The sequence below is a fragment of the Nycticebus coucang genome, chromosome X (assembly GCF_027406575.1).
Source record: "Nycticebus coucang isolate mNycCou1 chromosome X, mNycCou1.pri, whole genome shotgun sequence".
Lineage (NCBI taxonomy): Eukaryota > Metazoa > Chordata > Mammalia > Primates > Lorisidae > Nycticebus > Nycticebus coucang.
In genome coordinates this window covers 1,320,089-1,343,507 of record NC_069804.1, presented here as the reverse complement: position 1 = coordinate 1,343,507, position 23,419 = coordinate 1,320,089, and the positions used below count along the sequence as shown (strand labels likewise).

At 47.2% G+C, this 23,419-nt stretch overlaps 1 protein-coding gene across 2 annotated transcripts; it reads right to left on the bottom strand.

Annotated features, from left to right (window-relative positions):
- Positions 1–271: 271 nt before the first annotated feature.
- On the bottom strand, positions 272–23,187 carry ASMT (acetylserotonin O-methyltransferase). 2 transcript variants are annotated; one of them, XM_053580082.1, is made up of 8 exons: positions 23,125–23,187; positions 16,705–16,879; positions 12,645–12,774; positions 8,909–8,977; positions 8,253–8,371; positions 7,333–7,473; positions 1,916–2,038; positions 272–626 (listed from the first exon to the last, which is right to left on the bottom strand). In XM_053580082.1, exons 1-8 carry the CDS (start codon positions 23,161–23,163, stop codon positions 415–417), a joined length of 1,008 nt encoding a protein of 335 aa, XP_053436057.1. In that variant the 5' UTR covers positions 23,164–23,187; the 3' UTR covers positions 272–414. The 2 variants fall into 2 exon arrangements, with proteins under 2 accessions (XP_053436057.1, XP_053436058.1); XM_053580083.1 differs by lacking the exon at positions 23,125–23,187 and adding an exon at positions 20,653–20,993.
- Positions 23,188–23,419: the final 232 nt, after the last annotated feature.

The following is a 23,419-nucleotide window of genomic DNA, read 5'->3' as shown; positions in this document are numbered from 1 at the left end:
TTTTCTCACTGATGAAATGACATTAGTAATAAGTCACAGAACTCAAATGAACTAGCCTATAAGGAGGGCTCTATGCTTCACAAGCACCTGCTGGTACCACATACCCCACAGGTCCCGAAGTTCTGCCCAGGGTGTAGCTTCTAAGAGGCACCACTTAGGAGCACACCTGAGCCCCACCTCACAGCACAAGGAGGACCACGGCTATATCCAAAGTAAGTGGCAGAGCTGGACCACACCCCCGTCAGGGCAGCCCTGAGCAGACCCTGTGGAAAAGTCCACAAAGTGAAGGAGAGAAACTTCTTATCATTTTTTGTGTGAGCACCAACAACGACAAATGTAATCAAGACCCGTGTTTTCATAATTATTATTTTTACATTTTGATTGTAGTTCCACACCCACAATCCATAAGGGAAGTTAATTCCTGGCAAAAATGGCATCATAAATGGCCCCAGTTTTCTTAAACTGGAAGCTTCGAAAGCCAGCAGAGGAGATGAGTGTGCAGTACTGGGTAGGGGTCCTCTCCTGGCCTTCCGTCTGCACGAGCATGTTCAGGGAGTAGAGCTGCGTGGTCAGAGGACCTCGTCGGTCTTCATCCAGAAGGCTTTCAACCACCAAGATGCCACCACCTGGAAAGGGGTAAGGCATATTTTCCATCACAGACTGAGGCCCACACCCCCATGGACCACCAGAATGGATCCACTCCATGAGAGAGCAGGGCACTATTCCCATTACACACGCACAGAGGTTGTGCCCATGTCCCCATGGACCACCAGGTTGGACGGACCTCCCAGGGCATCAGGGCACTGTCCCCATCACACACACAGAGGCTGTGACCACGTCCCTGTGGATCACCAGGATGGATGGACCTCACAAGACAGCAGGCCACTGTCCCCATCACACACACAGAGGCTGTGCCCATGTCCCCATGGACCACCAGGATGGATGGACCTCCAGGACAGTGGGGCACTGTCCCCATCACACACACACAGAGGCTGTGCCCATGTCCCCATGAACTACCAGGATGGATGGACCTCACAAGACAGCAGGCCACTGTCCCCATCACACACAGAGGCTGTTTCCATGTCCCCATGGACCACCAGGATGGATGGACCATCCAGAACAGCAGGGCACTGTCCCCATCACACACACACAGAGGCTGTGCCCATGTCCCCATGAATTACCAGAATGGATGGACCTCCCAAGACAGCAGGCCACTGTCCCCATCACACACAGAGGCTGTGCCCATGTCCCCATGGACCACCAGGATGGATGGACCTCCCAGGACAGTGGGGCACTGTCCCCATCACACACACACAGAGGCTGTGCCCATGTCCCCATGAACTACCAGGATGGATGGACCTCACAAGACAGCAGGCCACTGTCCCCATCACACACAGAGGCTGTGCCCATGTTCCCATGGATCACCAGGATGGATGGACTTTCCAGAACAGCAGGGCACTGTCCCCATCACACAGAGGTTGGCACAATTATGAAGCAAATTGGCCAGGTGAGGGCACTGATATGCTAGAAGGGATTTGACTGTTTCCTTCTTTCGCTGGTTTTGGTTTTAGAGCAGAAATTAATATCACTTTGTTATAACTACAGCAGAACATCTGCAGCTGACCACCTTCTTAAGGCAACCTAATTTTCATAGACACGCCATCACACAAGCGTGTCAGCACAGCAGGCCTCCTTCCTTATGTTGACCATGCCTGTGTAATGACCAGTTTGATACAGTCCCTTGGATGGTCAGCATACAGAGCTTCTGCTGGGCTTATGTGGAAGGAAGCCCTTGGGGGGACTGGCAGGCTGTAAGCTCTTACCTGTGAGATGAATTTGGTAATGCCTTCCAGTGAGATGCTGCAATTCTGCCCTGAACCACCAACAATTGCTAACCTGGGCCTCCACCACCTACCTGGCTTGCAGGTACGCTGGAGTTTCTGCAGCAGGTTTGAGCACTTTTCATCCGTCCAGTCGTGCAGAACCCTGGCCAGGATGTACAGATCTGCCTCCGGGAGAGAGTCTGTAAAGAAATCTCCTGCAACACAGGACAGGCACCGTAGTCCAATCCCATTTGAACAAACCTGTTCCCACATGAAATGTCACCTGTGGGCGGTAGACAGGTTGACTTCTCAAGGGGGCACCCTACCTCAATCCTGGAGTATATAGAGGATGACTCATAGATGGACACAATCCCTGGGGGGTTTGTCAAAACCACAGAGGATAGAAAGAACCTGGAGACGCCGGGATGGGCTGCACTAGGCCTGTGCATTTGAGACTCCACAGATGGGAGGGATTGAACTCTTTGAACTTTTCCTATGTAGTTAGATTAGGAAACGAGGTTTACTTCCCCTTCAGAGATAGAACTGGCTTCTCCCTCCCTCTTTCTAAACCTGCTGTCAGTTGTATGATCTGTTAGCAACCCCCTGCCACTTGCCCAGCCTCTCTCTCCCTATCCAATCCTCCTGGGGACTTGGGATTCTTTCCACTCTTTTGGAGTTTTACATTTTGTGTTTGTACCTTTCTGGGAGATCAAGAAAGGCCTTCTGAAGAGGCCAGAGAGAGGCTGAGTTTTCTCAGTTTACTCAGCCTGAGTTCATGTACAACTTCTGCAGGCATTTTCAGACATTATGCTTTAAACCAGCATGTGTTATTTATTTTCAGCAGTTTTTCCAGCCAGGTTTCAAACCAGGTCAGGGTTTGTGTGCAAAGACCCCCCAGTCGTCACCCAGGTATTCCCAGTATGTGATCCACAGACCTAAGCCTGAACATCAAGAAGGCTCAATATTCAGGATTATTCTGCCCATCTGGAAGACTAACCCCTTTTCCTGGATGTCCCATGCCAAAGCACGATTCCTGATATATCTCAAATCTGCAAATGTCGCCCTGGGCATTTGGTCACCTCTTGTCTGATGAAGTCTGCTGAACAAGCAGTTAAGACCTGTGGTCTGTGTTGAAAAGAAATACCCAAGAGAGATTCATGGTGTGGGTCTGGGGTGTCAAACACTCATCTCTTGATATATTTTTCCTACAAAATCAGAAGCTACCAACGTTAGACCAGGTACGGTGGCTCACACCTGTCACCCATCCCAGCACTTTTGGAAACGAAGACAGAGGATTGGACAACCAACAGCCTGGACACAACATAGCAAGAGCCCATGTCACCAAAAAAAAAAAACCAAAAAAATTTTTTTTAATTAGCCAGATTGATGACACACACACCAGTAGTCCCAGCTCCTGGAAGGATGAGGTGGAAAGATCACCTGAGCCCAGAAGCTTGAGGCTGCAGTGAGCTATGATGATGCCACTGAGCTACAGCCTGGGTGACAAAGTAAGATACTATCTAATAAAAACAAACAAACAAAAAGCCTCCCAATTTTGGGAGAGACCATAGATAGCCCTATGCATTGCAGAGCTGACTCAGCAGACCTCTGTTGTCCAAACCCTGCATGTTCCAAAGAAAGAATGAATCCTGGTCCAGCAACTCTGATCTCTCAGAATGTCCTGCCTCTTAAGAATTTACCCCAGATCTGGGCGGCACCTGTGGCTCAGTGAGTAGGGCGCCGGCCCCATATGCCGAGGGTGGTGGGTTCAAACCCAGCCCCGGCCAAATTGCAACAACAACAACAACAAAAATAGCCGGGCGTTGTGGTGGGCGCCTGTAGTCCCAGCTGCTCGGGAGGCTGAGGCAAGAGAATCACATAAGCCCAAGAGCTGGAGGTTGCTGTGAGCCGTGTGACGGTGCCGAGGGCGGTAAAGTGAGACTCTGTCTCTACAAAAATAAATAAATAAATAAATAAAAAAGAATTTACCCCAGATCTGTGTAATCCCCGCTAACAGTGGGATGGATTTCCTGGGGAGGTGTTGAGCCACCTGACCAATGTGGCCTCTGATTTTTTTTTTTTTGAGACAGAGCCTCAAGTTGTCCCCCTGTGTAGAGTGCTGTAGCATCACAGCTGACAGCAACCTCCAACTCCTGGGCTCAAGCAATTCTCCTGCCACTGCCTCCCAAGCAGCTAGAACTACAGGCGCCTGCCACAATGCTCAGCTATTTTGTTGTTGTTGTTGTTGCGGCTGTCATTGTTGTTTGGCAGGCCAAGGCTGGATTCAAACCCACCAGCTCAGGTGTATGTGTCTGGTGCCTTAGCCGCTTGAGCCACAGGCGCCAAGCCCAGTGTGTTTTCTGGAAGGACAGAGAACTAAACCCAGCCATAAAAGTGGTCACGCACGCCTGTGGGGCCAACCCCCAATGAAATCCCCAGACCCCAAAGCTTCGGTGAGCCCTGCTGGTGGGCCAAGCCCTGTCAGACAGCTCTTTTCAGGGAAGAAGATTGGAAGCTAATGTCAGCTGTCTCCTAGGCCTGATCCCAGGAGATCCGTGCCTCTTTCTGACTTGCTTAACTGCCATCTGTATCCTTGTAACAATAACCACAAGAACGGTGGCATTTCTGAGCGCTGTGAGTCCTTATAGCAAATTATTAAACCTGAGGTTGGTTTTAGGAGCCCCTAACACTTGGTAACTTCCATTAAAATGCAGTATGCCTCAATACTAACCGAGGTTGCTAAATCACCTGTCTCCTGTTCTTCCAGACAACAAGCACTGTTTGCAGACTCGTAACACCCAGAGAAAGGAGCATTGCAAGAGAGAGAGTAGATACATCACTAGAAAGTGATAAAGGGCTTCCCTGCCCCAGGACCCTTGCACATGCAGTCTCTTCCCCAGGGAAGTCTCTTTTCCTTCACAAAACTGGTTTGTTCTTATTCTTCTGGATCTCAGCTCAGCCTTCCATGAGAAAGCTGTTTACATCGGTGTTCCCCACGAGTGTACACTGATGCATGCACGGAGGGAGGGGATGTGTGTGTGCACACAGGGGAATACTATCTAGCTTTCAAAAACAAGTAGGTCTACCATCTGCAAGAACACGGAGGAAGCTGGAGGACATCGTGGTGAATGACAGATGTGGAACACTGCTCAATCGCACTCATATGTAGAATCTGAGAAAACCAATCTCAGAAAAACAGTCGAATGGTCGCTACAAGGAGGTAGGGTCTTAGGGAGGGGGTTGCCGGCCAAAGGAGAAAAAAATCTCAATTAGACAGGAGAAACAAGTTCAAGAGAGCTCTTGTACATCATGCTCACAACAACTACCAGAAATGTATTATATTCTTTAACATCGCTGAGAGAGCAGATTCTCAACATCCTCACCGCACACATGGTCAGCGTGTGAGGGGATGGGTGCCTTCAGCAGAGTGATACATCATTGCATGATGGACACCTATACCAAAACGTCACGCATTCCATGGTAAGGAGACACAATTTGTCATTTGTCAATGAAAATAAATGAAATAAATGAACCCAAAAATAAACTACTAAGCCCAGTGTCCTAGTCGGTGCCACTTTCACCTTTATCTGATATGTTCCACCCCAAACTGTACACACGGGAGACACCAAAATTCTGGAATCCACAAGGAAATTCCGCAAGGATTATGGTCCACACCACATAGATCAACAGACAGGGCCTGTGGCTTCGATACACCTGTCATGTCCCTGAAGTCCAAGTTCAGGCCACGTGTGACCCCCGCCAGGCTCCTCAGTAAGCAACTTCCCTTGGCTTTCCCTCTATAGTGACTAATTATTTTCACTTCCAGGAAGACCTCAGCTTCACCAAATATCCAAATTCAGAAGGGAACAAGGACATATTTCTGCTTTTGTCACCGTTGTCCTGTGTCCAAGCTCCCAGGAGACACGGCGTCTCCTAACGTGCCTGCAGGAGAGAGGTCAGGGACAGGAGATTCTCCAAATCCAAGAATGGTTTTTAGACCTTAAAATAATTGGGAAACATATCAAAAGAAGAATACTGCTTCCCACAGGTGAAAATTATTTGAAAGCCAAATTTCTGTCCCCTTAAAAAGAGCCTTGACTTTTAACCAATTTTCTTTTTTGTTAATGGGTGGAAATGTGTTTTCTCTCCTATTCATTGCAGGGGTCCTCAAACGCTACATGAGGCGGTGTGATTGTATTTGTTCCCATTTTGTTTTTTTACTTCAAAATAAGTTATGTGCAGCGTGCGTAGGAATTTGTTCATATTTTTTTTTAAACTATAGTCCGGCCCTCCAACGGTCTGAGGGACAGTCAACTGGCCCCCTGTTTAAAAAGCTTGAGGACCTCTGATAAGGTATCTACTTCAGATACCGAGTTTGACCTCGGGGGCTGCAAAATTTACAGTAGTTACTGTGTAGCTCTTTATAGAAAAATCTGCTGGGCAGATTCTCAAAGGAATATAGACTTTTGTTTTTCGTTAGAAACTCTTTCAAATGACTCTGAGGAAGTGACCAAACAAATAGCAGAAATTGCAAACTGCCAGCCTGATTGGATTCCCCAATACGGCACCATCGAATTCCCTCAGTAATCTGCAGACTTTTTCTTTCTTTTTTTTTTCCTCCTTTTATTAAGTCATATACACATAGATCATGAACACATTTATGCGTATGTGGGGTACAGTGTGTTGATTTTTTTATTTGGAGTGCTTACATCAAACTAATTAATATAGCCTTCGCCTCATTTACTTGATTATTGTGTTAAGACATTTGTCTTCTATACTTGATAGATTTAACTTGTGCCCTTGCAATATGCGCCATAGGTGTGGTCCCGCCGTTTACCCTCCCTCCATCCAACCTTCCTCCCCTATTCTTTCCCCTCCATTTCTCTGCTTCATGCAGACTTTTTCTATAAAGAGCTACGTAGTAAATACAGTAAGCTTTGTAGCCCAAGAGGTCCGACACTGCATATTAGGTAGATAACTTTATATAAACAGAAGCAAAAACACCTTTCCACCCATTAAGAAAATGATTAAAATTCAAAGCTCTTTTTAGGGTGACAGAAATTTGGGTTTTGGATAATTTTCACCTGTTGTGAAGTAATATTCTTCTTTTGATGTGGTTGTCAATTATTTGAAGGTGTAAAAGCCATTCTTCTCCCTGCCTCTGCCCTCTATCAATGAGGGACATTAGGAGCCGAGTCTCCTGGGAGCCTGGACACAGGACACAGGTGATACAAGCAGCAACATGTCCTCAGAACATGCTTTCTCTTTCCCTTGTGAATTGAGAAATTTAGTGAACCTGAGATCTCCTTGGAAGTGAAAACTGTGTACCTCGAGGCCCCTGTGCGTCCATTGTGACTATCAGGCTGCTTTAAGCCTAATGAGGGGGTATCTCAAGGGTCCAGGACGTGCCATGCAGAATGCCACCATTCCTGTGAGCATACAGCCCCTCAAGAGCTCCAAGATCACATCTAGGTCACATCGGAAACCAAGCCAGCACAAGGGCACCCACCTTGGTGGAAGCCAATCCGTTCATCCTCCAAGGATGGGAAGTGCTTCTTTACCATCTGTACCACTTCTGGGATGTCGAAGATGGTGACCTTACACTCAGGGTACAGAGCAAGGCACTCTTTGGCAAGAGCCCCAGAACCACCTGGAAAGTGGACACAAGACACCGGAACTTCAGAGAGGAACCCACGACCTTCCATGCACCCTGACGCCCGATCAACCCCGTGGTTACAGCGCCAGCTACATGCACCAAGGCTGGCAGGTTCGGGCCCAGGCCCAGACCAGATAAACAGCAATGACAACTGCAACGAAAAAATAGCCAGGTGTTGTGGCGGACACCTGTAGTCCCAGCGACTTGGGAGGCTGAGGCAAGAGAATCACTTAAGCCCAAGAGTTTGAGGTTGCTGTGAGCTGTGACACCACGGCACTCTAGCCAAGGCAACATAGTGAGACTCGGTCTCAATAAATAAATAAAACTGAGGATTCATACATAATTTGGGGTTCAGAGGGCCAGCACATAAGGAGACAATGAATGGAAAGGTTTGTTACTCACAGGTCCTCAGAAGAGGAGGGTTCAGAGCCACAATGTGGAGACCATATGGGCAACAGGTTTGCTCAGGAGGCGGAGCAAATGGTAAGGTAAAGTGAGAAGCAGTTTTTCCAATGCAATCCAAGGAACAACTGAGGTGGAGTGAGCAGACTTAGGATTGCCTGGTGTGAGTGACTTCCTCAGGCTCTGGGGTATACGGCTGTCCCTAGTTGCCTGAGGGCAGGTGGACAGTGGCCCAGAGTGTGACCCATCCAGGGTCAGCAGAGCTGCAGGTGTCAAATAGCCAGAACCCAGAAGATAAAAGCCATGGCCAGCTGACACACCCCACCCGGGGATGGTGAGAAACAGCTCTGACATCTGGGACAGGCACTCACCGCCAAGGTCACAGATGGCAGGGAACTGTGACAGGTCAAAGGCAGTCAGCACACGCCGCCCAGCGATGCTCCAGACCTCCTGCAGACCTCGCATGAACTGCAACTGCTCCTCTTCTGACCTGGGACACAAAACCATGCTTGTGAGTAAGATTGTGCAAAATCCTCTGAGGACACCGCAGGCAGCAACGTGGAGTAGGCTCAGGAAGGGGAAGGGGGAACGGGTCCCTTTGCTACTATAGTCCTCAGCCAGCCAGAAACGTTGGCTGTGTCCATTATTTCACCACCAGCTCAGAGTTTTGACACCACCGTTTCATGCAAACCCCAAAGCTGTGTCCACATGAGCAATGTGAAGCAAAAAGCCACAGCCTTGCCTGGGTACATCTAGTCAAAGGGAAAACAGCACCTCCATTCTCTACGTAAATAAATGTGGGGTTCCTATGGGGTCCCTTCGAGGGAACGGCCAGTTAGTATCCACTCAGGAATCTGAGCAATGCAAACATCAGAATGGCGAAATCTAGAGGGCAGAGGGAGGTTGTTATTTTAAATTGAATACAGGGTTGTCCCGTGAGAAGCACATGGATTGATTCTTGTTAAGTCCTTCCAAAACAAGCAAAACCACCTCTCCCAGTCGGTGGTTTCAACGTGGTTGGCATTACCTGTAGATGGCGCTAAAGAGCTCTTCGGAGGGAACCCCAAACACCTGCAGATACTGATTCTTCCCTTCTCTGAAAAACAAGGCGAAGAACTTAGTTACTGCATATCACTGCATGCAACACAGGAGGTCACACATCCCCGCCTTAAATCCTCCGTGGAACAAACAGGAAATATGAACAAGTCACCCACACACAGAGAAATTCCTAACCAGTGTACCAATGAGCCCTGTGCAGAGCTGAAGGTGCAAGGTGACCCAGGAAGGAATGAACATCAGTGAGAAACTAAAGAGACGAGAAAGGATGTTCAGTCAGGGCCTTGTAACACCGCCTGGCATCTGGCCACTGCACAGACAGCTGGTGTCACTGGGCACTGCCCATTATCATTATTATTATTATTATTTAGCTGAGTGACTTCCAACATCAAAACATCAGAGTACTGGCAGTCCTTCCTTGCACGACAGGAGGCTCCACGGGCAGCGGTGATGAGGCGGAAACAGCAGGGAAGAGGAGATTTTTGTAGCAGGAAGCCCCCCTGCTTGTGACGTGAGACCCCTGGAAACCCCCACAATGCCAACCTTCAGGCCCCTGCCTCAAGCACTTTGTCCCACAGGCCCTGTCCTTTATCTCACCAGCAACCTGCCACTCAGCCACCCAGAGATGCTTGAAAAAGCATGAGGTGAGCCTTGTGGGTACCACATTTTAGAATATAAATATTAAACCAGGTGAGGATGATAACCCTGATAATTAGAGTTGCATATTTTCCAAAAGACTCGGGTCCCAGTGTTTTCATGTAAGTTTCCAGGATAATTTAAGTTAAAATCATGAAGAAAGGAACTGTGGAGCTGCTATGACAGAGGACCTCTGTCAATGTCTAGGATGTTGTGGCTGTCATCACTAGATTAGCAGGACCTGCTGGCATCTGGTGGGTGGGGCCCACAGACACTGCTTAGCACAGGATGCCCCTCCACAGAGTCATTCAGCTCCACCCCCATACCAAGAGTGCCAAGTTTGAGAAACGCTGCCTTAGCATAAGGACTCTGTGTATTTATCATCTGTCTATCTATCCATCTATCCACCCATCTGTCTTCTACCATTTATCTTTTATCTATCATCCATTCATATATCCACCCAGTCCATCTATCTACATTTCTGTATATCCACCCATCTATCTATCTATCCATCCATCTTATCTATCTATCTATCCATCCATCCATCCACTTATCTATCTATCCATCCATCCACTTATCTATCTATCCATCCGTCTACCTATCCATCCATCTATCTATCCATCCATCCATCCATCCATCCATCATCTTACCTACTTATCTCTGTATCCATCTATCATCCATCTTTTCTATCTATCCATCCATCCATCTATATAGTCCCTCTGTTTATCCATCTATCTATTTATCCATCCATCCACCTATATATCTCTTTCTTTTTCTTTCTTTCTTTCCTTCTTTCCTTTATTTCCTTTCCATCCCTCTTTTCCATCCATCTACCTCTCTATCTTACCTATAATCTATTATCTATCCATTCTATCTATTCATCCATCCATTCATCCATTCCATCTATCTACCTATCTACCTTCATTCATCTATTTATTCATCCACCCATCCACCTATATATCTATTCCATCTATCCATGCATCCATCTATTCCTTTTTTCTTTCTTTTTTCGTTCTTTCTTTTTCTTTCTTTCTTTCTTTTTTTCCTTCCATCCATCTATCTATCATTTATTAGGTATGCATCCATTCTATATACCTATTCACCCATACATTCATCTATTCTATCTATCCATCCATCCTAGCTATCTATCTAGTCTATCTACCTATCATCTATTTATATACCTATTACACTATCTACCTATCTATCTATCTATCCATCCATCCATCTCGTCTATCTATCCATCCATTTTTCTCATCTATCTATCTATCTACCTATCCATCCATCTCATCTATCTATCCATCCATCCATCCATCCATCTCATCTATCTATCCATCCATTCATCTCATCTATCTAGCTAGTTATCCATTCATCTCATCTATCTATCCATCCATCCATCTCATCTATCTATCTATCTATCCATCCATCCATCTCATCGATCTATCTATCCATCTATTCATCTCATCTATCTATCCATCCATCCATCTCATCTATCTATCTATCCATCCATCTCATCGATCTATCTATCCATCTATTCATGTCATCTATCTATCTATCTATCTATCTATCCATCCATCCATCCATTCATCTCATCTATCTATCTAGCCATCCATCCATCTCATCTATCTATCTATCTATCTATCCATCCATCCATCCATTCATCTCATCTATCAATCCATCCATTCATCTCATCTATCTATCTATCTATCCATCCATCCATCCATCTCATCTCATCTATCTATCTACCTATCTACCTATCCATCCATCTCATCTATGTATCTATCCATCCATTCATTCGTCCATCCATCCATCTCATCTATCTATCTATCTATCTACCTATCTATCTATCCATCCATCTCATCTATCTATCTATCTATCTATCTACCTACCTACCTACCTACCTACCTATCCATCCATCCATCCATCCATCCATCTAATCTGTCTATCTATCTGTCTATGCATGCATCCATCCATCTATCTATCTATCTATCTATCTATCTATCTATCTATCTACCTACCTACCTATCCATCCATCTCATCTATCTATCTATCTATCTATCCATCCATCCATCCATCCATCCATCCATCCATCCATCCATCCATCCATCTATCTATCTATCTATCTATCTATCTATCTACCTACCTACCTATCCATCCATCTCATATATCTATCTATCTATCTATCTATCTATCTATCTATCTATCTATCTATCCATCCATCTCATCTATCTATCCATCCATCCATCCATCTCATCTATCTATCTATCTATCCATCCATTCATGCATCCATCTCATCTATTTATCTATCTATCCATCCATCCATCTCATCTATCTATCTATCCATCCATCTCATCTATCCAACTATCTATCTATCTGTCTATCTATCTATCTCTCTTATCTATCCATCCATTGATCCATCCATCTCATCTATCTATCTATCCATCCATCTCATCTATCTATTTATCTATCTTTCTTTCTATCTATCCATCTATCTATCTATCTATCTATCTATCTATCTATCTATCTATCTATCTATCTATCTATGTATTTGTCTATCACAGTAGTTGCCAACTGAAGGCCATTTTACACTGAGGGGACATTCAGCAATATCTGGGGACACTTCTGGTTGTCACAACTTGGGTACAGGGTGCTGCCAGCACCTGATGGAAGGACCCACGGATATTGCTCAGCACCCCACAGTGCACAGGATGCCCCACCACAGAGAGTTACCCAGCCCCAAATGTCAAGAGTGCCAGGGTTGAAATAGGCTGGCATGAAGCAAAACACTGACAGCCGGAGCACATCTCATCTGAATCATCCTTCTACCTTCTTTTTCACCTGGCAAAGTGGCTTAGACTTCTTCCCCCAGTTGACACATCCCTGTGGAACTAAGTGGACAGTGTGGGTCAGCACTGAGGAATTCCAAGCACCTGCTATGGCTTCCCTTTCTTGCACCGCCATGCTTATCTCTACAAAAGCGCTAACGTTTCTCCTCCGCAGATGCCCTCTTCTTTACCAGCCCCCAGGGCACCCAAGATGCAGTCCAACCTATAGACACCACACACCAGGCCCACCTCACAGCCTCAGCCAGGTGGCTCCAGCACCGGTAGGTTGTCCCAGCCATGTACCGCAGCATGTTGCACTGAGATGTGGGGCTGACCCTGGCCAGGTAGGTGCTGGAGAGCTCCGTGTTTTGATACAAAGCTGAAAAAACACAAAAAGAACAGAAAGAAAACACCTTGGAGTCCAGGTTATCTCCAGTGTTGGCAGCACGCCGATAAGAACTGATTTAAAAAGAGACAAATGGGGCTCAGCACCTGTAGCTCCATGGTTACAGCACCAGTCACATACACTGGGGCTGGCAGGTTCAAACTTGGCCAGGGCCTGCCAAACAACAATGGCAACTACAACCAAAAAAAATAGTACAGGTGTTGTGGCAGGCACCTGTAATCCCAGCTACTTGGGAGGCTGAGGTAAAAGAATCACTTAAGCCCAAGAGTTGGAGGTTGCTGTGAGCTGTGACGCTACATCACTTTATTGAGGGCAACATAGTGAGACTGTCTCAAAAAAAAAAAAAAAAAGAGACAAATGGGGCGTCATCCCAACTCTTCCAAAGAAAAGTAAGATGTGGGAGGGAGACCACTTTTCTGCAGAGCTCAGAAGAGTGGGAGGTGCCCAAACCCACGTGAATGCCGGTGTTTTCACCACAGCAGGCGAGAGGGCATGGCCCCAGGCCTTCGGATGGCATTGATGCTCCCTGCATGAAGGTTGAAGGCAGGAAACCCAGGATCCTTTGCTTCTGGGCCACCTGGAGGCTCTGTCCTGAGCAGGGAGGCTGCAGGTGGGCATCTGGGGGCCCCGTTTCCATATCAGCACCCACATCTTTGCGGCCACTGAGTCTGACCCCACATCTGTTTCTCCTGCTCCCGTAGCTGGTCATCCCCAGGGCTCCTTGTTCTGCCTGGGTCTCTGCATGGTCCTCTCCTGCTGGTGTTACCTCTGTGATTGTCTGGGGACACAGGCAATGACTTTCCTTGTTCCAGAAGAAGAAGACGCTACCTTGAACTCCACCCATCCCAACACTTGGTGGGTACCTGGCTAGTGATACTCGAGGGTCACATGCCTGGACCCCTGAGCCAGAGCCCAGACATCCTCTGCCTCTGTGGCCACAGTCTTGGCCATGGGGTGACTGTGTCCCCTGCACAAATGAAGGGTCACCCCTGTGACATTGTTCAGAGATGGGGCCCGAAAGAGGCCATGAGGATTCCCTCCTTGTGAACTGGATTGCTGCTATTGTCAAGGGGCTTCAAAGGGCTTCCATGACCTCATCACTTGTCGTACCTCATAGAGCCTCAAAATTGCAACGTCTGCCAACCTTTGTTTGGGTTGATATACAAAAAAGCAGGCGTGTGTGGTCTGGTTCATTCTCAAATCGACACTCTTGTTTGTCTGCTTTATTTATTTGTTTGTTTATTTATTTATTTATTTATACAGAGTCTCACTCTGTCACCTGGGTAGAGTCCTGTGGGGTCATCACAGCTCACAGCAACCTCAGAGTCTTGGGCCTGAGTGATCCTCCCATCTCAGCCTCCTGAGGTGCTGGGACTAGAGGACGCCATCATGGCCTTGGCCCCTGTGCCTTCCACCATGTGGGGACACTGCACGAGCACTCTCACAAGGACACAGCACCTTGGAAGCAGACAGTGAACCCAATGGCACCCTGAGCTCAGACTTTGCAGCCTCCAGAACTGTGACAAATACATGTCTTCTCTTTATAAATTACCATGTCTTGGGGCCGCGTGACATCAGGGCGGGGGTGGCAGTGGGGTGATGTCTAAGGACCCTGGGGTGGCTTTAGCCAGCTCCACCCTGCCTGACTTCCAGTGACAGCTTCCTGGTCAAGTGGACCCATCCCCAAAGTTTCCACCCCAGATCCAACCAGGGTCTGGTACCTACTGCCAGCAAATTGACAGGTCAGAGCCCCTATATTTGCAAACCCCATGGGAAGTTTGGGCAGAGAATGCGTGAATGTGAACAGGCACAAAACAAAACCTGTATTCTAGTCTGTGCATGTTTATAAATAAGAAATTATTTAAAATATGGACAGGCCAGGCATGGTGGCTCATGCCTGTAATCCTTGCACTCTGGGAGGCCGAGGCGGGTGGATCACTTGAGCTCAAGAATGCAAGACCAGCCTGAGCTGGTCTCCCCATCTCTACTGAAATAGAAAACCTTGCTGGGCGTGGCGGCAGCTGCCTCTAGTCCCGGCACCTCAGGAGGCTGAGATGGGAGGATCACTCAAGGCCAAGACTTAATAAGGTTGCTGTGAGCTGTGATGGCCCCACAGCACTCTACCCAGGGTGACAGAGTGAGACTCTGTATGAATAAATAAATAAATAATAAATAAATAAATAAAATACACACAAACAGGAGTGTCGATTTTAGAATAAACCATACCACACATGCCTGTTCATCTGTGTATCAATCCAAACAAAGGTTGGCAGATGTTGCAATTTTGAGGATTTATGAAGTTGTGGACACGGGTTGATGACCTTGAATTTTTTTTTTAAGAGGGTAGATTTTGTTTTATTTCTTTTTATTTTCTATTTATTTATTTAATTTTATTTTTTTGCAGTTTTTTCCAGGGCCAGGTTTGAACCCACTACCTCCAGTATATGGGGCCGGTGCCCTACTCCTTTGAGCTACAGGTGCCACCTGATAACCTTGAACTTTGCAAAGTAAACATAAAAAAGACAAAGCCCCAAACTGACCATCTGGTATCACTCATCATACTAAACACCAGAATAAGGAGATTTCATAACAGGTGGCACCCGTAGCTCAGTGGGTAGGGTGCCGGCCACATACCCAAATCCAGCCTGGGCCTGCTAAAACAACAATGACGACAACAACAACAACAAAATAGCCGTTGTGGGGAGCACCTGTGGTCCCAGCAACTGGGGAGGCTGAGGCAAGAGAATCGCTTAAACCCAAGAGTTTGAGGTTGGTTGCTGTGAGCTGTGATGACATAGTGAGACTCTGTCTAAAACAAACAAACAAAAAAAACTCACAATAAATGACGGGTGACTATTCCACTGTCATTTTTTTTCCTCCATTCCTTTTTCTCACTTGCTGGATACTTCTCAGAGTGGCTATGCACACAACCACCATTGCAAACTCTAAACCAGGGGTGTCCAACCTGCACCCTATGAGCCACATGCTGATTTTGTGAGGACTTTTTTTTTTATTATTTATCTTTGGTGTCAGATGGATATCACAAAAAAATATGCACAGTTTTTTTTTTTTTTTGCTAATCAACTTTTGTTAATGTTTGTGTATTTCTTTTTCTTTCTTTTTTTTTTTTGAGACAAAGTCTCACTATGTCATCCTCTGTAGAGTGCTGTGGCATCACAGCTCACAGCAACCTCAAATTCTTGGACTTAAGCGATTCTTTTGCCTCAACCTCCCAAGTAGCTGGGACTACAAGTGCCCACCACAATGCCCAGCTATTTTTGTTGTTGTTGTTGCAGTTGTCATTGTTGTTTTAGCTGGCGGGGGTCGGGTTTGAACCCACCAGCCTCGGTGTAGGTGGCTGGCTAGCACCCTAACCACTGAGCTATGGGTGCTGAACCTGTGTATATTTTTTTATTGTTTAGGAATCATTGGGGCTACAAAGAATTAGGTTATACTGATTGCATGTGTTAGATAAAGTCCCTCTTATAATTGTGTCCTGATCCCAAGAGGTGTTTCCTACACTGCGACCTCCCCCATTCCCTTTATTTCTCCCTTCTCCGCACTCCCTCCTTCCATACCCCACCCCTTAGAAGACAACTCTTCTTCCAATGTGCAACAGAGACAAAAATAAAAGGCTGCACACCCCTGTAACAGTTGTCAGCCAACTGCAGCCCATGTGCTATTGAACACAGCCCCCCACCTGTGTTTGTAAATAAAGTTTTATTGGAACATGGCAGTGCCTGTTCATTTGCAAAACATCTCAGGCTGTTCTGATGTTGCCAGAGCACAGTTCTGTAGCTGCCACTGACTCCCCAGAGCCCACAAAGTTGAAAGTGTTTCTGATCTTGCCCAAGTGGGCTGCACCTCTCAAATGCCCCATTCAAAAGTGCCACAAGCTCTTACCTCTTCCTCCTCTTGTTTCTACCTTAAGCAGCTTCAGGGATGCACACGTGTCCAGCAAAAGCTCCGTGCCGTGAGAGCTGGTGCCCAGGCGTGCAGCCACCGTGGACAAATCCAGGGGCTCCCGGGCCTCAGTGAGGAGGTCGAACATGCCTAGCTCACAGGCAGCAAAGAGAACCTCAGCGCCGCGACAGAGAGAGAAACACACTTGTCAGGTCCATGCCCACAGAGACACATGCGCCATGGGTGGTCAGAGGGGACGTGCTTTTAACCAGGCCACCATGTACAACAGTGGGGCTGATGGTGGAATGCCCTGGCAATTACACCCCAAAGAATGGAAAGCAGCATCTTGGGGAAATATTTGCACACCCGTGTCCATGGTGGCGTTCCCTCCAGTCCCCCCGGTATCCCAGACACAGAAGCCACACACGTGTCCATCCAGATGTGAACAGGTAACGAAATAGGGTTTTTCCGCACAGTGGGCTGTGACCAAGGCAGGACCCTTGAAGACAGTTTTTGCATATAACAAGCTACACTATGCGTGATTCCATTTATGTGGAATGTCCAGAGCAGGCAAACTCTGATGGAAAGCAGAGTGCTGGGTGCCTGGGGCCGGAGGAGGAAAGATCATGAAGCTAGAGTTCCGTGGAGACACGTTTCACTCCAGGGAGATGAAAATTTGCAGAGCTGTGTGAACATGCCTGGGGCCCCTGAACCACAGCCTTAAAAAGAGTTAACCTTGGCTGTTTCCTTCTTTTATCTCTCTGTGCAAAGTCACGCCTTCAAATGATCCATAAGTTATAAAAAATAAATCCATCAATCAGTGATGCGTTTTTTTTCTCACGCACACGCTGTTTGCTCTGCTGGGTGCCACAAAGTGGGTGGCCTCACTGACGTGGTGCCTGAATATGCCACTCAGAAGGACAGTTTCTTGGGACTCTGTGCGTCCTTCAGCGCTTAGGAGTCACACCGCCCAATGGGCGTGTGGACGTGACTGCCGATAAGACCTGCTCCTGCCAGAGCCACAGAAGCGAGTGTTTCCTTACCTCTTGGAAAGCCCTAAAACCCTGTGCGTGTGATGGAGTGAAACCTGCCATGTCACCTCTTAGATTCCATTAAGTCGTACCCTTTTCCCGTGGGATTTCTCAACTGTGTAACTACGGCATTTGGGGACTGGTGGTTCTTTGCTGTGGGAGGCTGCCCTGGGCGCCTGGAGCATTGAGCAGCACCCCTGGCCCCTTGAATCCCACCTCCCAGGGGTGGCCAGCAAATCTGTGGAAAGACCACCGTTTAAAGTGCTCTTAACTCTCCCCCTGGTGAGGTTACCTGAGCCCTTGTTAAGGTTGTTTTAACTCATGTTCTGTTAAGTTTCCGTTTCCACTCACTCTCTTAAGATTGTATTGAATCCTGTCCTAGTGAGTTTTGTTAACTAACTTTTCTGTAATGGTGCGTTTCCTTTATCCTCCTAAGGTTTAATCCTTAAGGCTTTCTCCTTAAGAGGATAAAATGAAATGCACCCTTAACAGAAGGCCTGAATTAAGCCTTGTTCTAGGAAGGTCATATTAATTCTTGTTCTGTTCATTTTGTGTTAACTAATTACTTTGTTGAAAGTGTATCAAGTTTCATCCTATCCGTTCAGTTTTGTTCTTATTAAGACTGTATCAATTCTTGTTTCATTAATGCTGAATTAACCAAGTGTTCTGGTAAGGGTCATTAAGTTTTACTTTACTGCTAAGGTTATATTAACTGTAGTTCTGTTAAAGTTGTGTTAATACACATTCTGGGTTTTTTTGTTTGTTTGTTTGTTTGTTGAGACAGAGTCTCACTTTATCGCCCTCTGTAGAGTGTCACAGCTCACAGCAACCTCCAACTTCTGGGCTTAGGTGATTCTCTTGCCTCAGCCTCCCAAGGAGGACTACAGGCACCTGCCACAATGCCTGGCTATTTTTTCATTGCAATTTGGCCAGGGCTGGGTTTGAACCTGCCACCCTCGGTATATGGGGCTGGCCCCCTACCCACTGAGCCACAGGTGCCACCCAAAACACATTCTATTAAGGTTGCATTAAGTCCTGTTCTGGTAAGGTCCATTCACTAACTGCTCGGCTAATGAACTTTACATTTCACCCTATTAATGTTGTATTAACTCTTGTCCTGTTACAGTTGATGTATTATTCTGTCGAAGTTTTATTAGCTCTTTTTAAGTTTGTATTACACTTCATTCTATTAACTTGGTACCTAGTATCAATTCTTGCCTTGTTAAGATTGCGTGAACTCTGTGCTATTAGGTTGTGTTAAGTTTTATTGTACCAAGGTTGTATTAATTCTTGTTCCGTGAAAGTTATGCTAACTGCTCGCTCGATTAAGGCTGTATTTCGTGTAGCCTGTTACAATTTTATTATTCCTGCTGTGTTAAGACTTTTTCAGTTAAGGTTCTATTAAGTTTTATCTTATTAAAGTTGTACTAAGGTTTATCCTATTATGCCCGGGTAAGCTCTTCTTCTTCTGAGGTTGCATTAACTAATTGTTCTGTTAAACTCGTGGCAACACGGTATGAGGTGTGCTGCAGTGACTTTTCTCTCCAGATTTGTAACCCACACGACACCGTTTTGAACCAGCAGCAGGTGCTGTACCGGCACTGGGCATCCCCATGGGGCTAGATATATTCAGACAAAACATATCCTGGAAATGAATTCCTGCGGCTTCTGTAGACAAAAGCCCCTTGTGCTATTACACTGGCCCCAAAACAGGAGTCAGTTATTAGCACTTGGGAGCCTGTGTGTAGAATTCAGAGGAGTCAGGAACGGAAATGGGGGAGACATTTGACTTTAATTTTCACTGACCCCCACCTGAGACTTAGCACTCCCTTTAGCCACGAACGCACACCCAAACCACAGTGGCAACTCAGGACCCCGTGGCTCCGTGAACAGAAGAAACTGCTAACATCCCCAATCCTGACTTGCTACATAGGTGGTCAACCCTTCACGCATCTGTCTGCCCACACGGTGCAGGTCTGAACTCTCAAAATTAAAGTTTTCCTCAAAAAAAAAAAAATACCAAGAGGAAACCCACCTTTCAAGGAGAGAAGCCGCACCCCCCTAACACAAGTTTCAGATGCTGTAATTCCACCTGCGTGTGCTGGTAGATATTTGGTGCTTGGAGATGCTCCCCCTTCTCCCAGACCCACCAGACAGAGATTCAAAATGCAGCTGCTATTGAAACACAGCATCCTCGCCAGCTTGTGAGGGACCACCCCAGTGGTTAGGGTCCTTTTTCAACAGACCTAACATTGCCAAATCTTTGAAGAAATAAGACCGAACTCTGACATGTGTCTCTGTTCTCAGAGGAAAACTCATACGGCACAAAATTCACCACTCACCATTTAAAAGTGAACGATTCAGTTGGCACATCGGCAAGGCTATGGGACCACGCCCTCTGTCTAGTTTCAGAACACTTCCCTCCCCCAAAAAGGAGAGACCCTCCTCGTCCCCTTCAGCACTCATTCCCTGTTCCCCCGACCCCTCAGCTCCTGGAAACCACTAATCCACTTTCCAAGGATCCACCTGTTCTGGATATTTCGTGTGAACGGCTCCTGCAATATCTGACCATGGGGGTCTGGCATCCTCCCTGGAGCCCATTGTCATCCAGTGACAAGTGATGACCCAATGGCACCTTGCAGATGCATCTTCACAACTCACCTGTCTGAAACACCTCACCCTGTTATGCGGCGCGTCCATGAACAAACACATGCATTTCTCTACCACAAAATGTTCCCACTGCGTCCATAGCTGCGGTTCAATCACTCGTGTCTATTTTATAATCCTATCTGTCTTACTTTAAGCTTTAATGACTGGCCTGCTGAGATGGGGTCTGTGGATGTGGACACATCCCCGGGAACCCAAGTGCAAGAAGTGGGTCTCCATCTCCCCGTTCCACATCCCATGGACCCCATACCTGGGACACCATAAAGCCGTGGCAATAGTCATTCAGGAGGCTCCAGGCGGGGTCCTCAGGGGAGCCCATCCTCTTCCCACACTGGCCGAGCCTTGGGGAGCTCTGCAATGATGACGTCCTTGCTTGTGAGAGAGCCAAGCATCCTAGCAAGCTGGGGGCTGGCCACCAGCTGCAGCTGCCACCCCAAGCTGCCCACCACCTGCCTCCGAGCACAACAAAGACGGATAATGCTAGAAAAGTTCCATTAGCCTTATTAAGGTACGGCTTACGCCCTGGCTCTCTGCCCACCTGCCTTGCCCTTGAAGTGTCAGACCCCTGAAATAGCCCGGCCGTGCCCTCAAAATATCAGCCGTAGGACTGATGCCAACCAACATGTTCTTTGATCACTATCATTGATTAACCATCTCATGAATTGAACAGCCCCTGGGTGTCCTTGATATGGGGGACCAATAGGGGTGTATATTCATTTCTGGATTATTTCGACAAATCAGTGCAACCCAGGTGGCTCGAAACAACAGTTTTTTCCCAGTTCTGGAGGCTGGGTGTCCAAAACCAAGATGTCGCTGGGGTTATATCTTAATTACATAAACAAAGATCCTATTTCCTTTTTTTTTTTTTCTTTGAGACAGAGTCACACTTTGTCACCCTCAATAGGCTGCCATGGCATCATAGCTCACAACACCCTCAAACTCTTGGGCTCAAGTGATTCTCTTGCCTCAGCCTCCCCAGTAGCTGGGACTATAGGTGTCCACCACAATGCCTGGCTATTTTTATTTTTATTTACTTTTTATTTATTTTTGAGACAGAGTCTCACTATGTTGCCCTCAGTAGAGTGCCATGGCATCACAGCTCACAGCAATCTCAAACTCTTGGGCTGAAGCAATTCTCTTGCCTCAGCCTCCCCAGTAGCTGGGACTACAGGCACCCGCCACAATGCCCACTATTTTTATTTTTATGTTTTTTTGTGTGTGTGTTTTTTTTTGAGGCAGAGTCTCACTACATTGCCCTTGGTAGAGTGCCGTGGAGCCACAGCTCACAGCAACCTCAAACTCTTGGGCTTAAGTGATTCTCTTGCATCAGCCTCCCAAGTAGCTGGGACTACAGGCACCCACCACAATGCCCGGCTATTTTTTTGTTGCAGTTATCATGTTGTTTAGCAGGCCAGGGCCAGGCTCGAACCCACCAGCCTCAGGGTATGTAGCCAGCACCCTACTTACTCACTGAGCTATGAGCACCGAGCTACCCTGCTATTTTTAGAGATAGGATCTCACTCTTGCTCAGGCTGGTTTTGGATTCATGAGCTCAGGCAATCCACCAGCCTCACCCTCCCAAGAAGACACTATTTCCTAATGACGGGCATTGGTGTTGAGGGGATTAGGACCCCAAAACAACTTTTTGGAGCTCATACAACCCAACTCCCATGAGGAGACAGAGCTAGGCTTAGTACATCTGTGAATTAAAGACGAGGTCTCCAACCTTTTGGGAACCAGGGACCAGTTTCAGGAAAGACAATTTTTCCACCTAGCAGCAGTTGCTTTCGATGTGAGTCTGCAAACAACTGATTTATTACGTTCTTTGTGCAGTCAAATCTCTCTGCTAATGATAATCTGTATTTTGCAGCCACTCGCCAGCGCCAGCATCACCCCCTCAGCTCCACCTCAGAGCATCAGGAATTAGATTCTTATTGATAAGGAACATGCAATGTCAACCCTTTGCATGTAGTCTACGGTAGCGCTCATGGTCCTATGAGAATTTAATGCAACTCCTGATCTGATAGGATTCAGAGCTCTCGGGTGACGGGAGTGATGGGGAGGGCTGTGAATACCATGAAGCTTTGTCACTTTGGGGGCACTTACCTGCTGTGTGACCCTGCTTCCTACCAGACCAGGGACAGACATCAGTTCCTGCCCTAGCAGTTGGGAACCAGAGCCCTAAGTGATCTTTAAAGTACAGTCAGAAACACCTCCATTCTAGGCTTTCAACAGCACACCATGTATCCCAAATCATTCTGTTCATTTGTACTTGAATTATTTCTACTGCACTCTTTTGCCACAACTAACCACGCTGCGAGGAGGGGCTGCTGAGAGTCTCAAACGTGGCCACGTGACTCATCTGTCTCTGCTCTTTCTCCTTTGTCTCTGGGGATGTGGGCAGCAGCCCCAATGGAAGCATTAGAGGCCAGATGTTGGAAACAGGCTTTGTGGAGAGGGCAGAAGGCTCATTACCCTCATTACGGAGTTCCCTCCGTCCTCACTCCAGTGTCCCTGTGTCACTCCGGACCTGTCATACCCGACAAGAGCCGCCTAGCCGCTAAGACTTGGCTTCCTCAACTTGTTTGTGAGCTGATGGCTATTAATCCAAGTGGTTCTGTGGCGGAGGAGGTGACGCCCTTGCTGGGAAGTTAAGACATTCAGGTTTCCAGGAGGATTGTGGTGAGAATGTCTCCAGCTGCTTGAAAACAGAAAGAGCTACCTGGGAGAAAGAGGCTGCCGTCAGACACGGAGGGGTCATCAAGTGCAGCAGAAGGGCTGACCAAGTCCTGAGCATCTGGGACTGGCTGGCTGAGAACCTCTGGGCCCGAGTCAGGGGTGGAACAGGACTCTCCAGCTGTGCCCGGCACTGGGGGAAGGGGATGATCGGCTGAGCAGGAAGCTTCAGGATGGACTATGTTCTCTATACAGGGGATCTGGGGAAGGAAGAGAAGTTGGTGCAGGTGGGGCTGGGGGGGCCAAGGGAACTATGGGGGTTTAGAGACAGGACCCTATGG

Coding starts and splice junctions, on each gene's coding strand:
- ASMT (XM_053580083.1), bottom strand. CDS start 20,721: ATGGGCTCCCCTGAGGACCCCGCCTGGAGCCTCCTGAATGACTATTGC. Junction 16,880..20,652: donor ACGGCTTTATGGTGTCCCAG/GTATGGGGTCCA, acceptor CGCGGCGCTGAG/GTTCTCTTTGCTGCCTGTGA. Junction 12,775..16,704: donor AGAAACAAGAGGAGGAAGAG/GTAAGAGCTTGT, acceptor GTGTTTTTTCAG/CTTTGTATCAAAACACGGAG.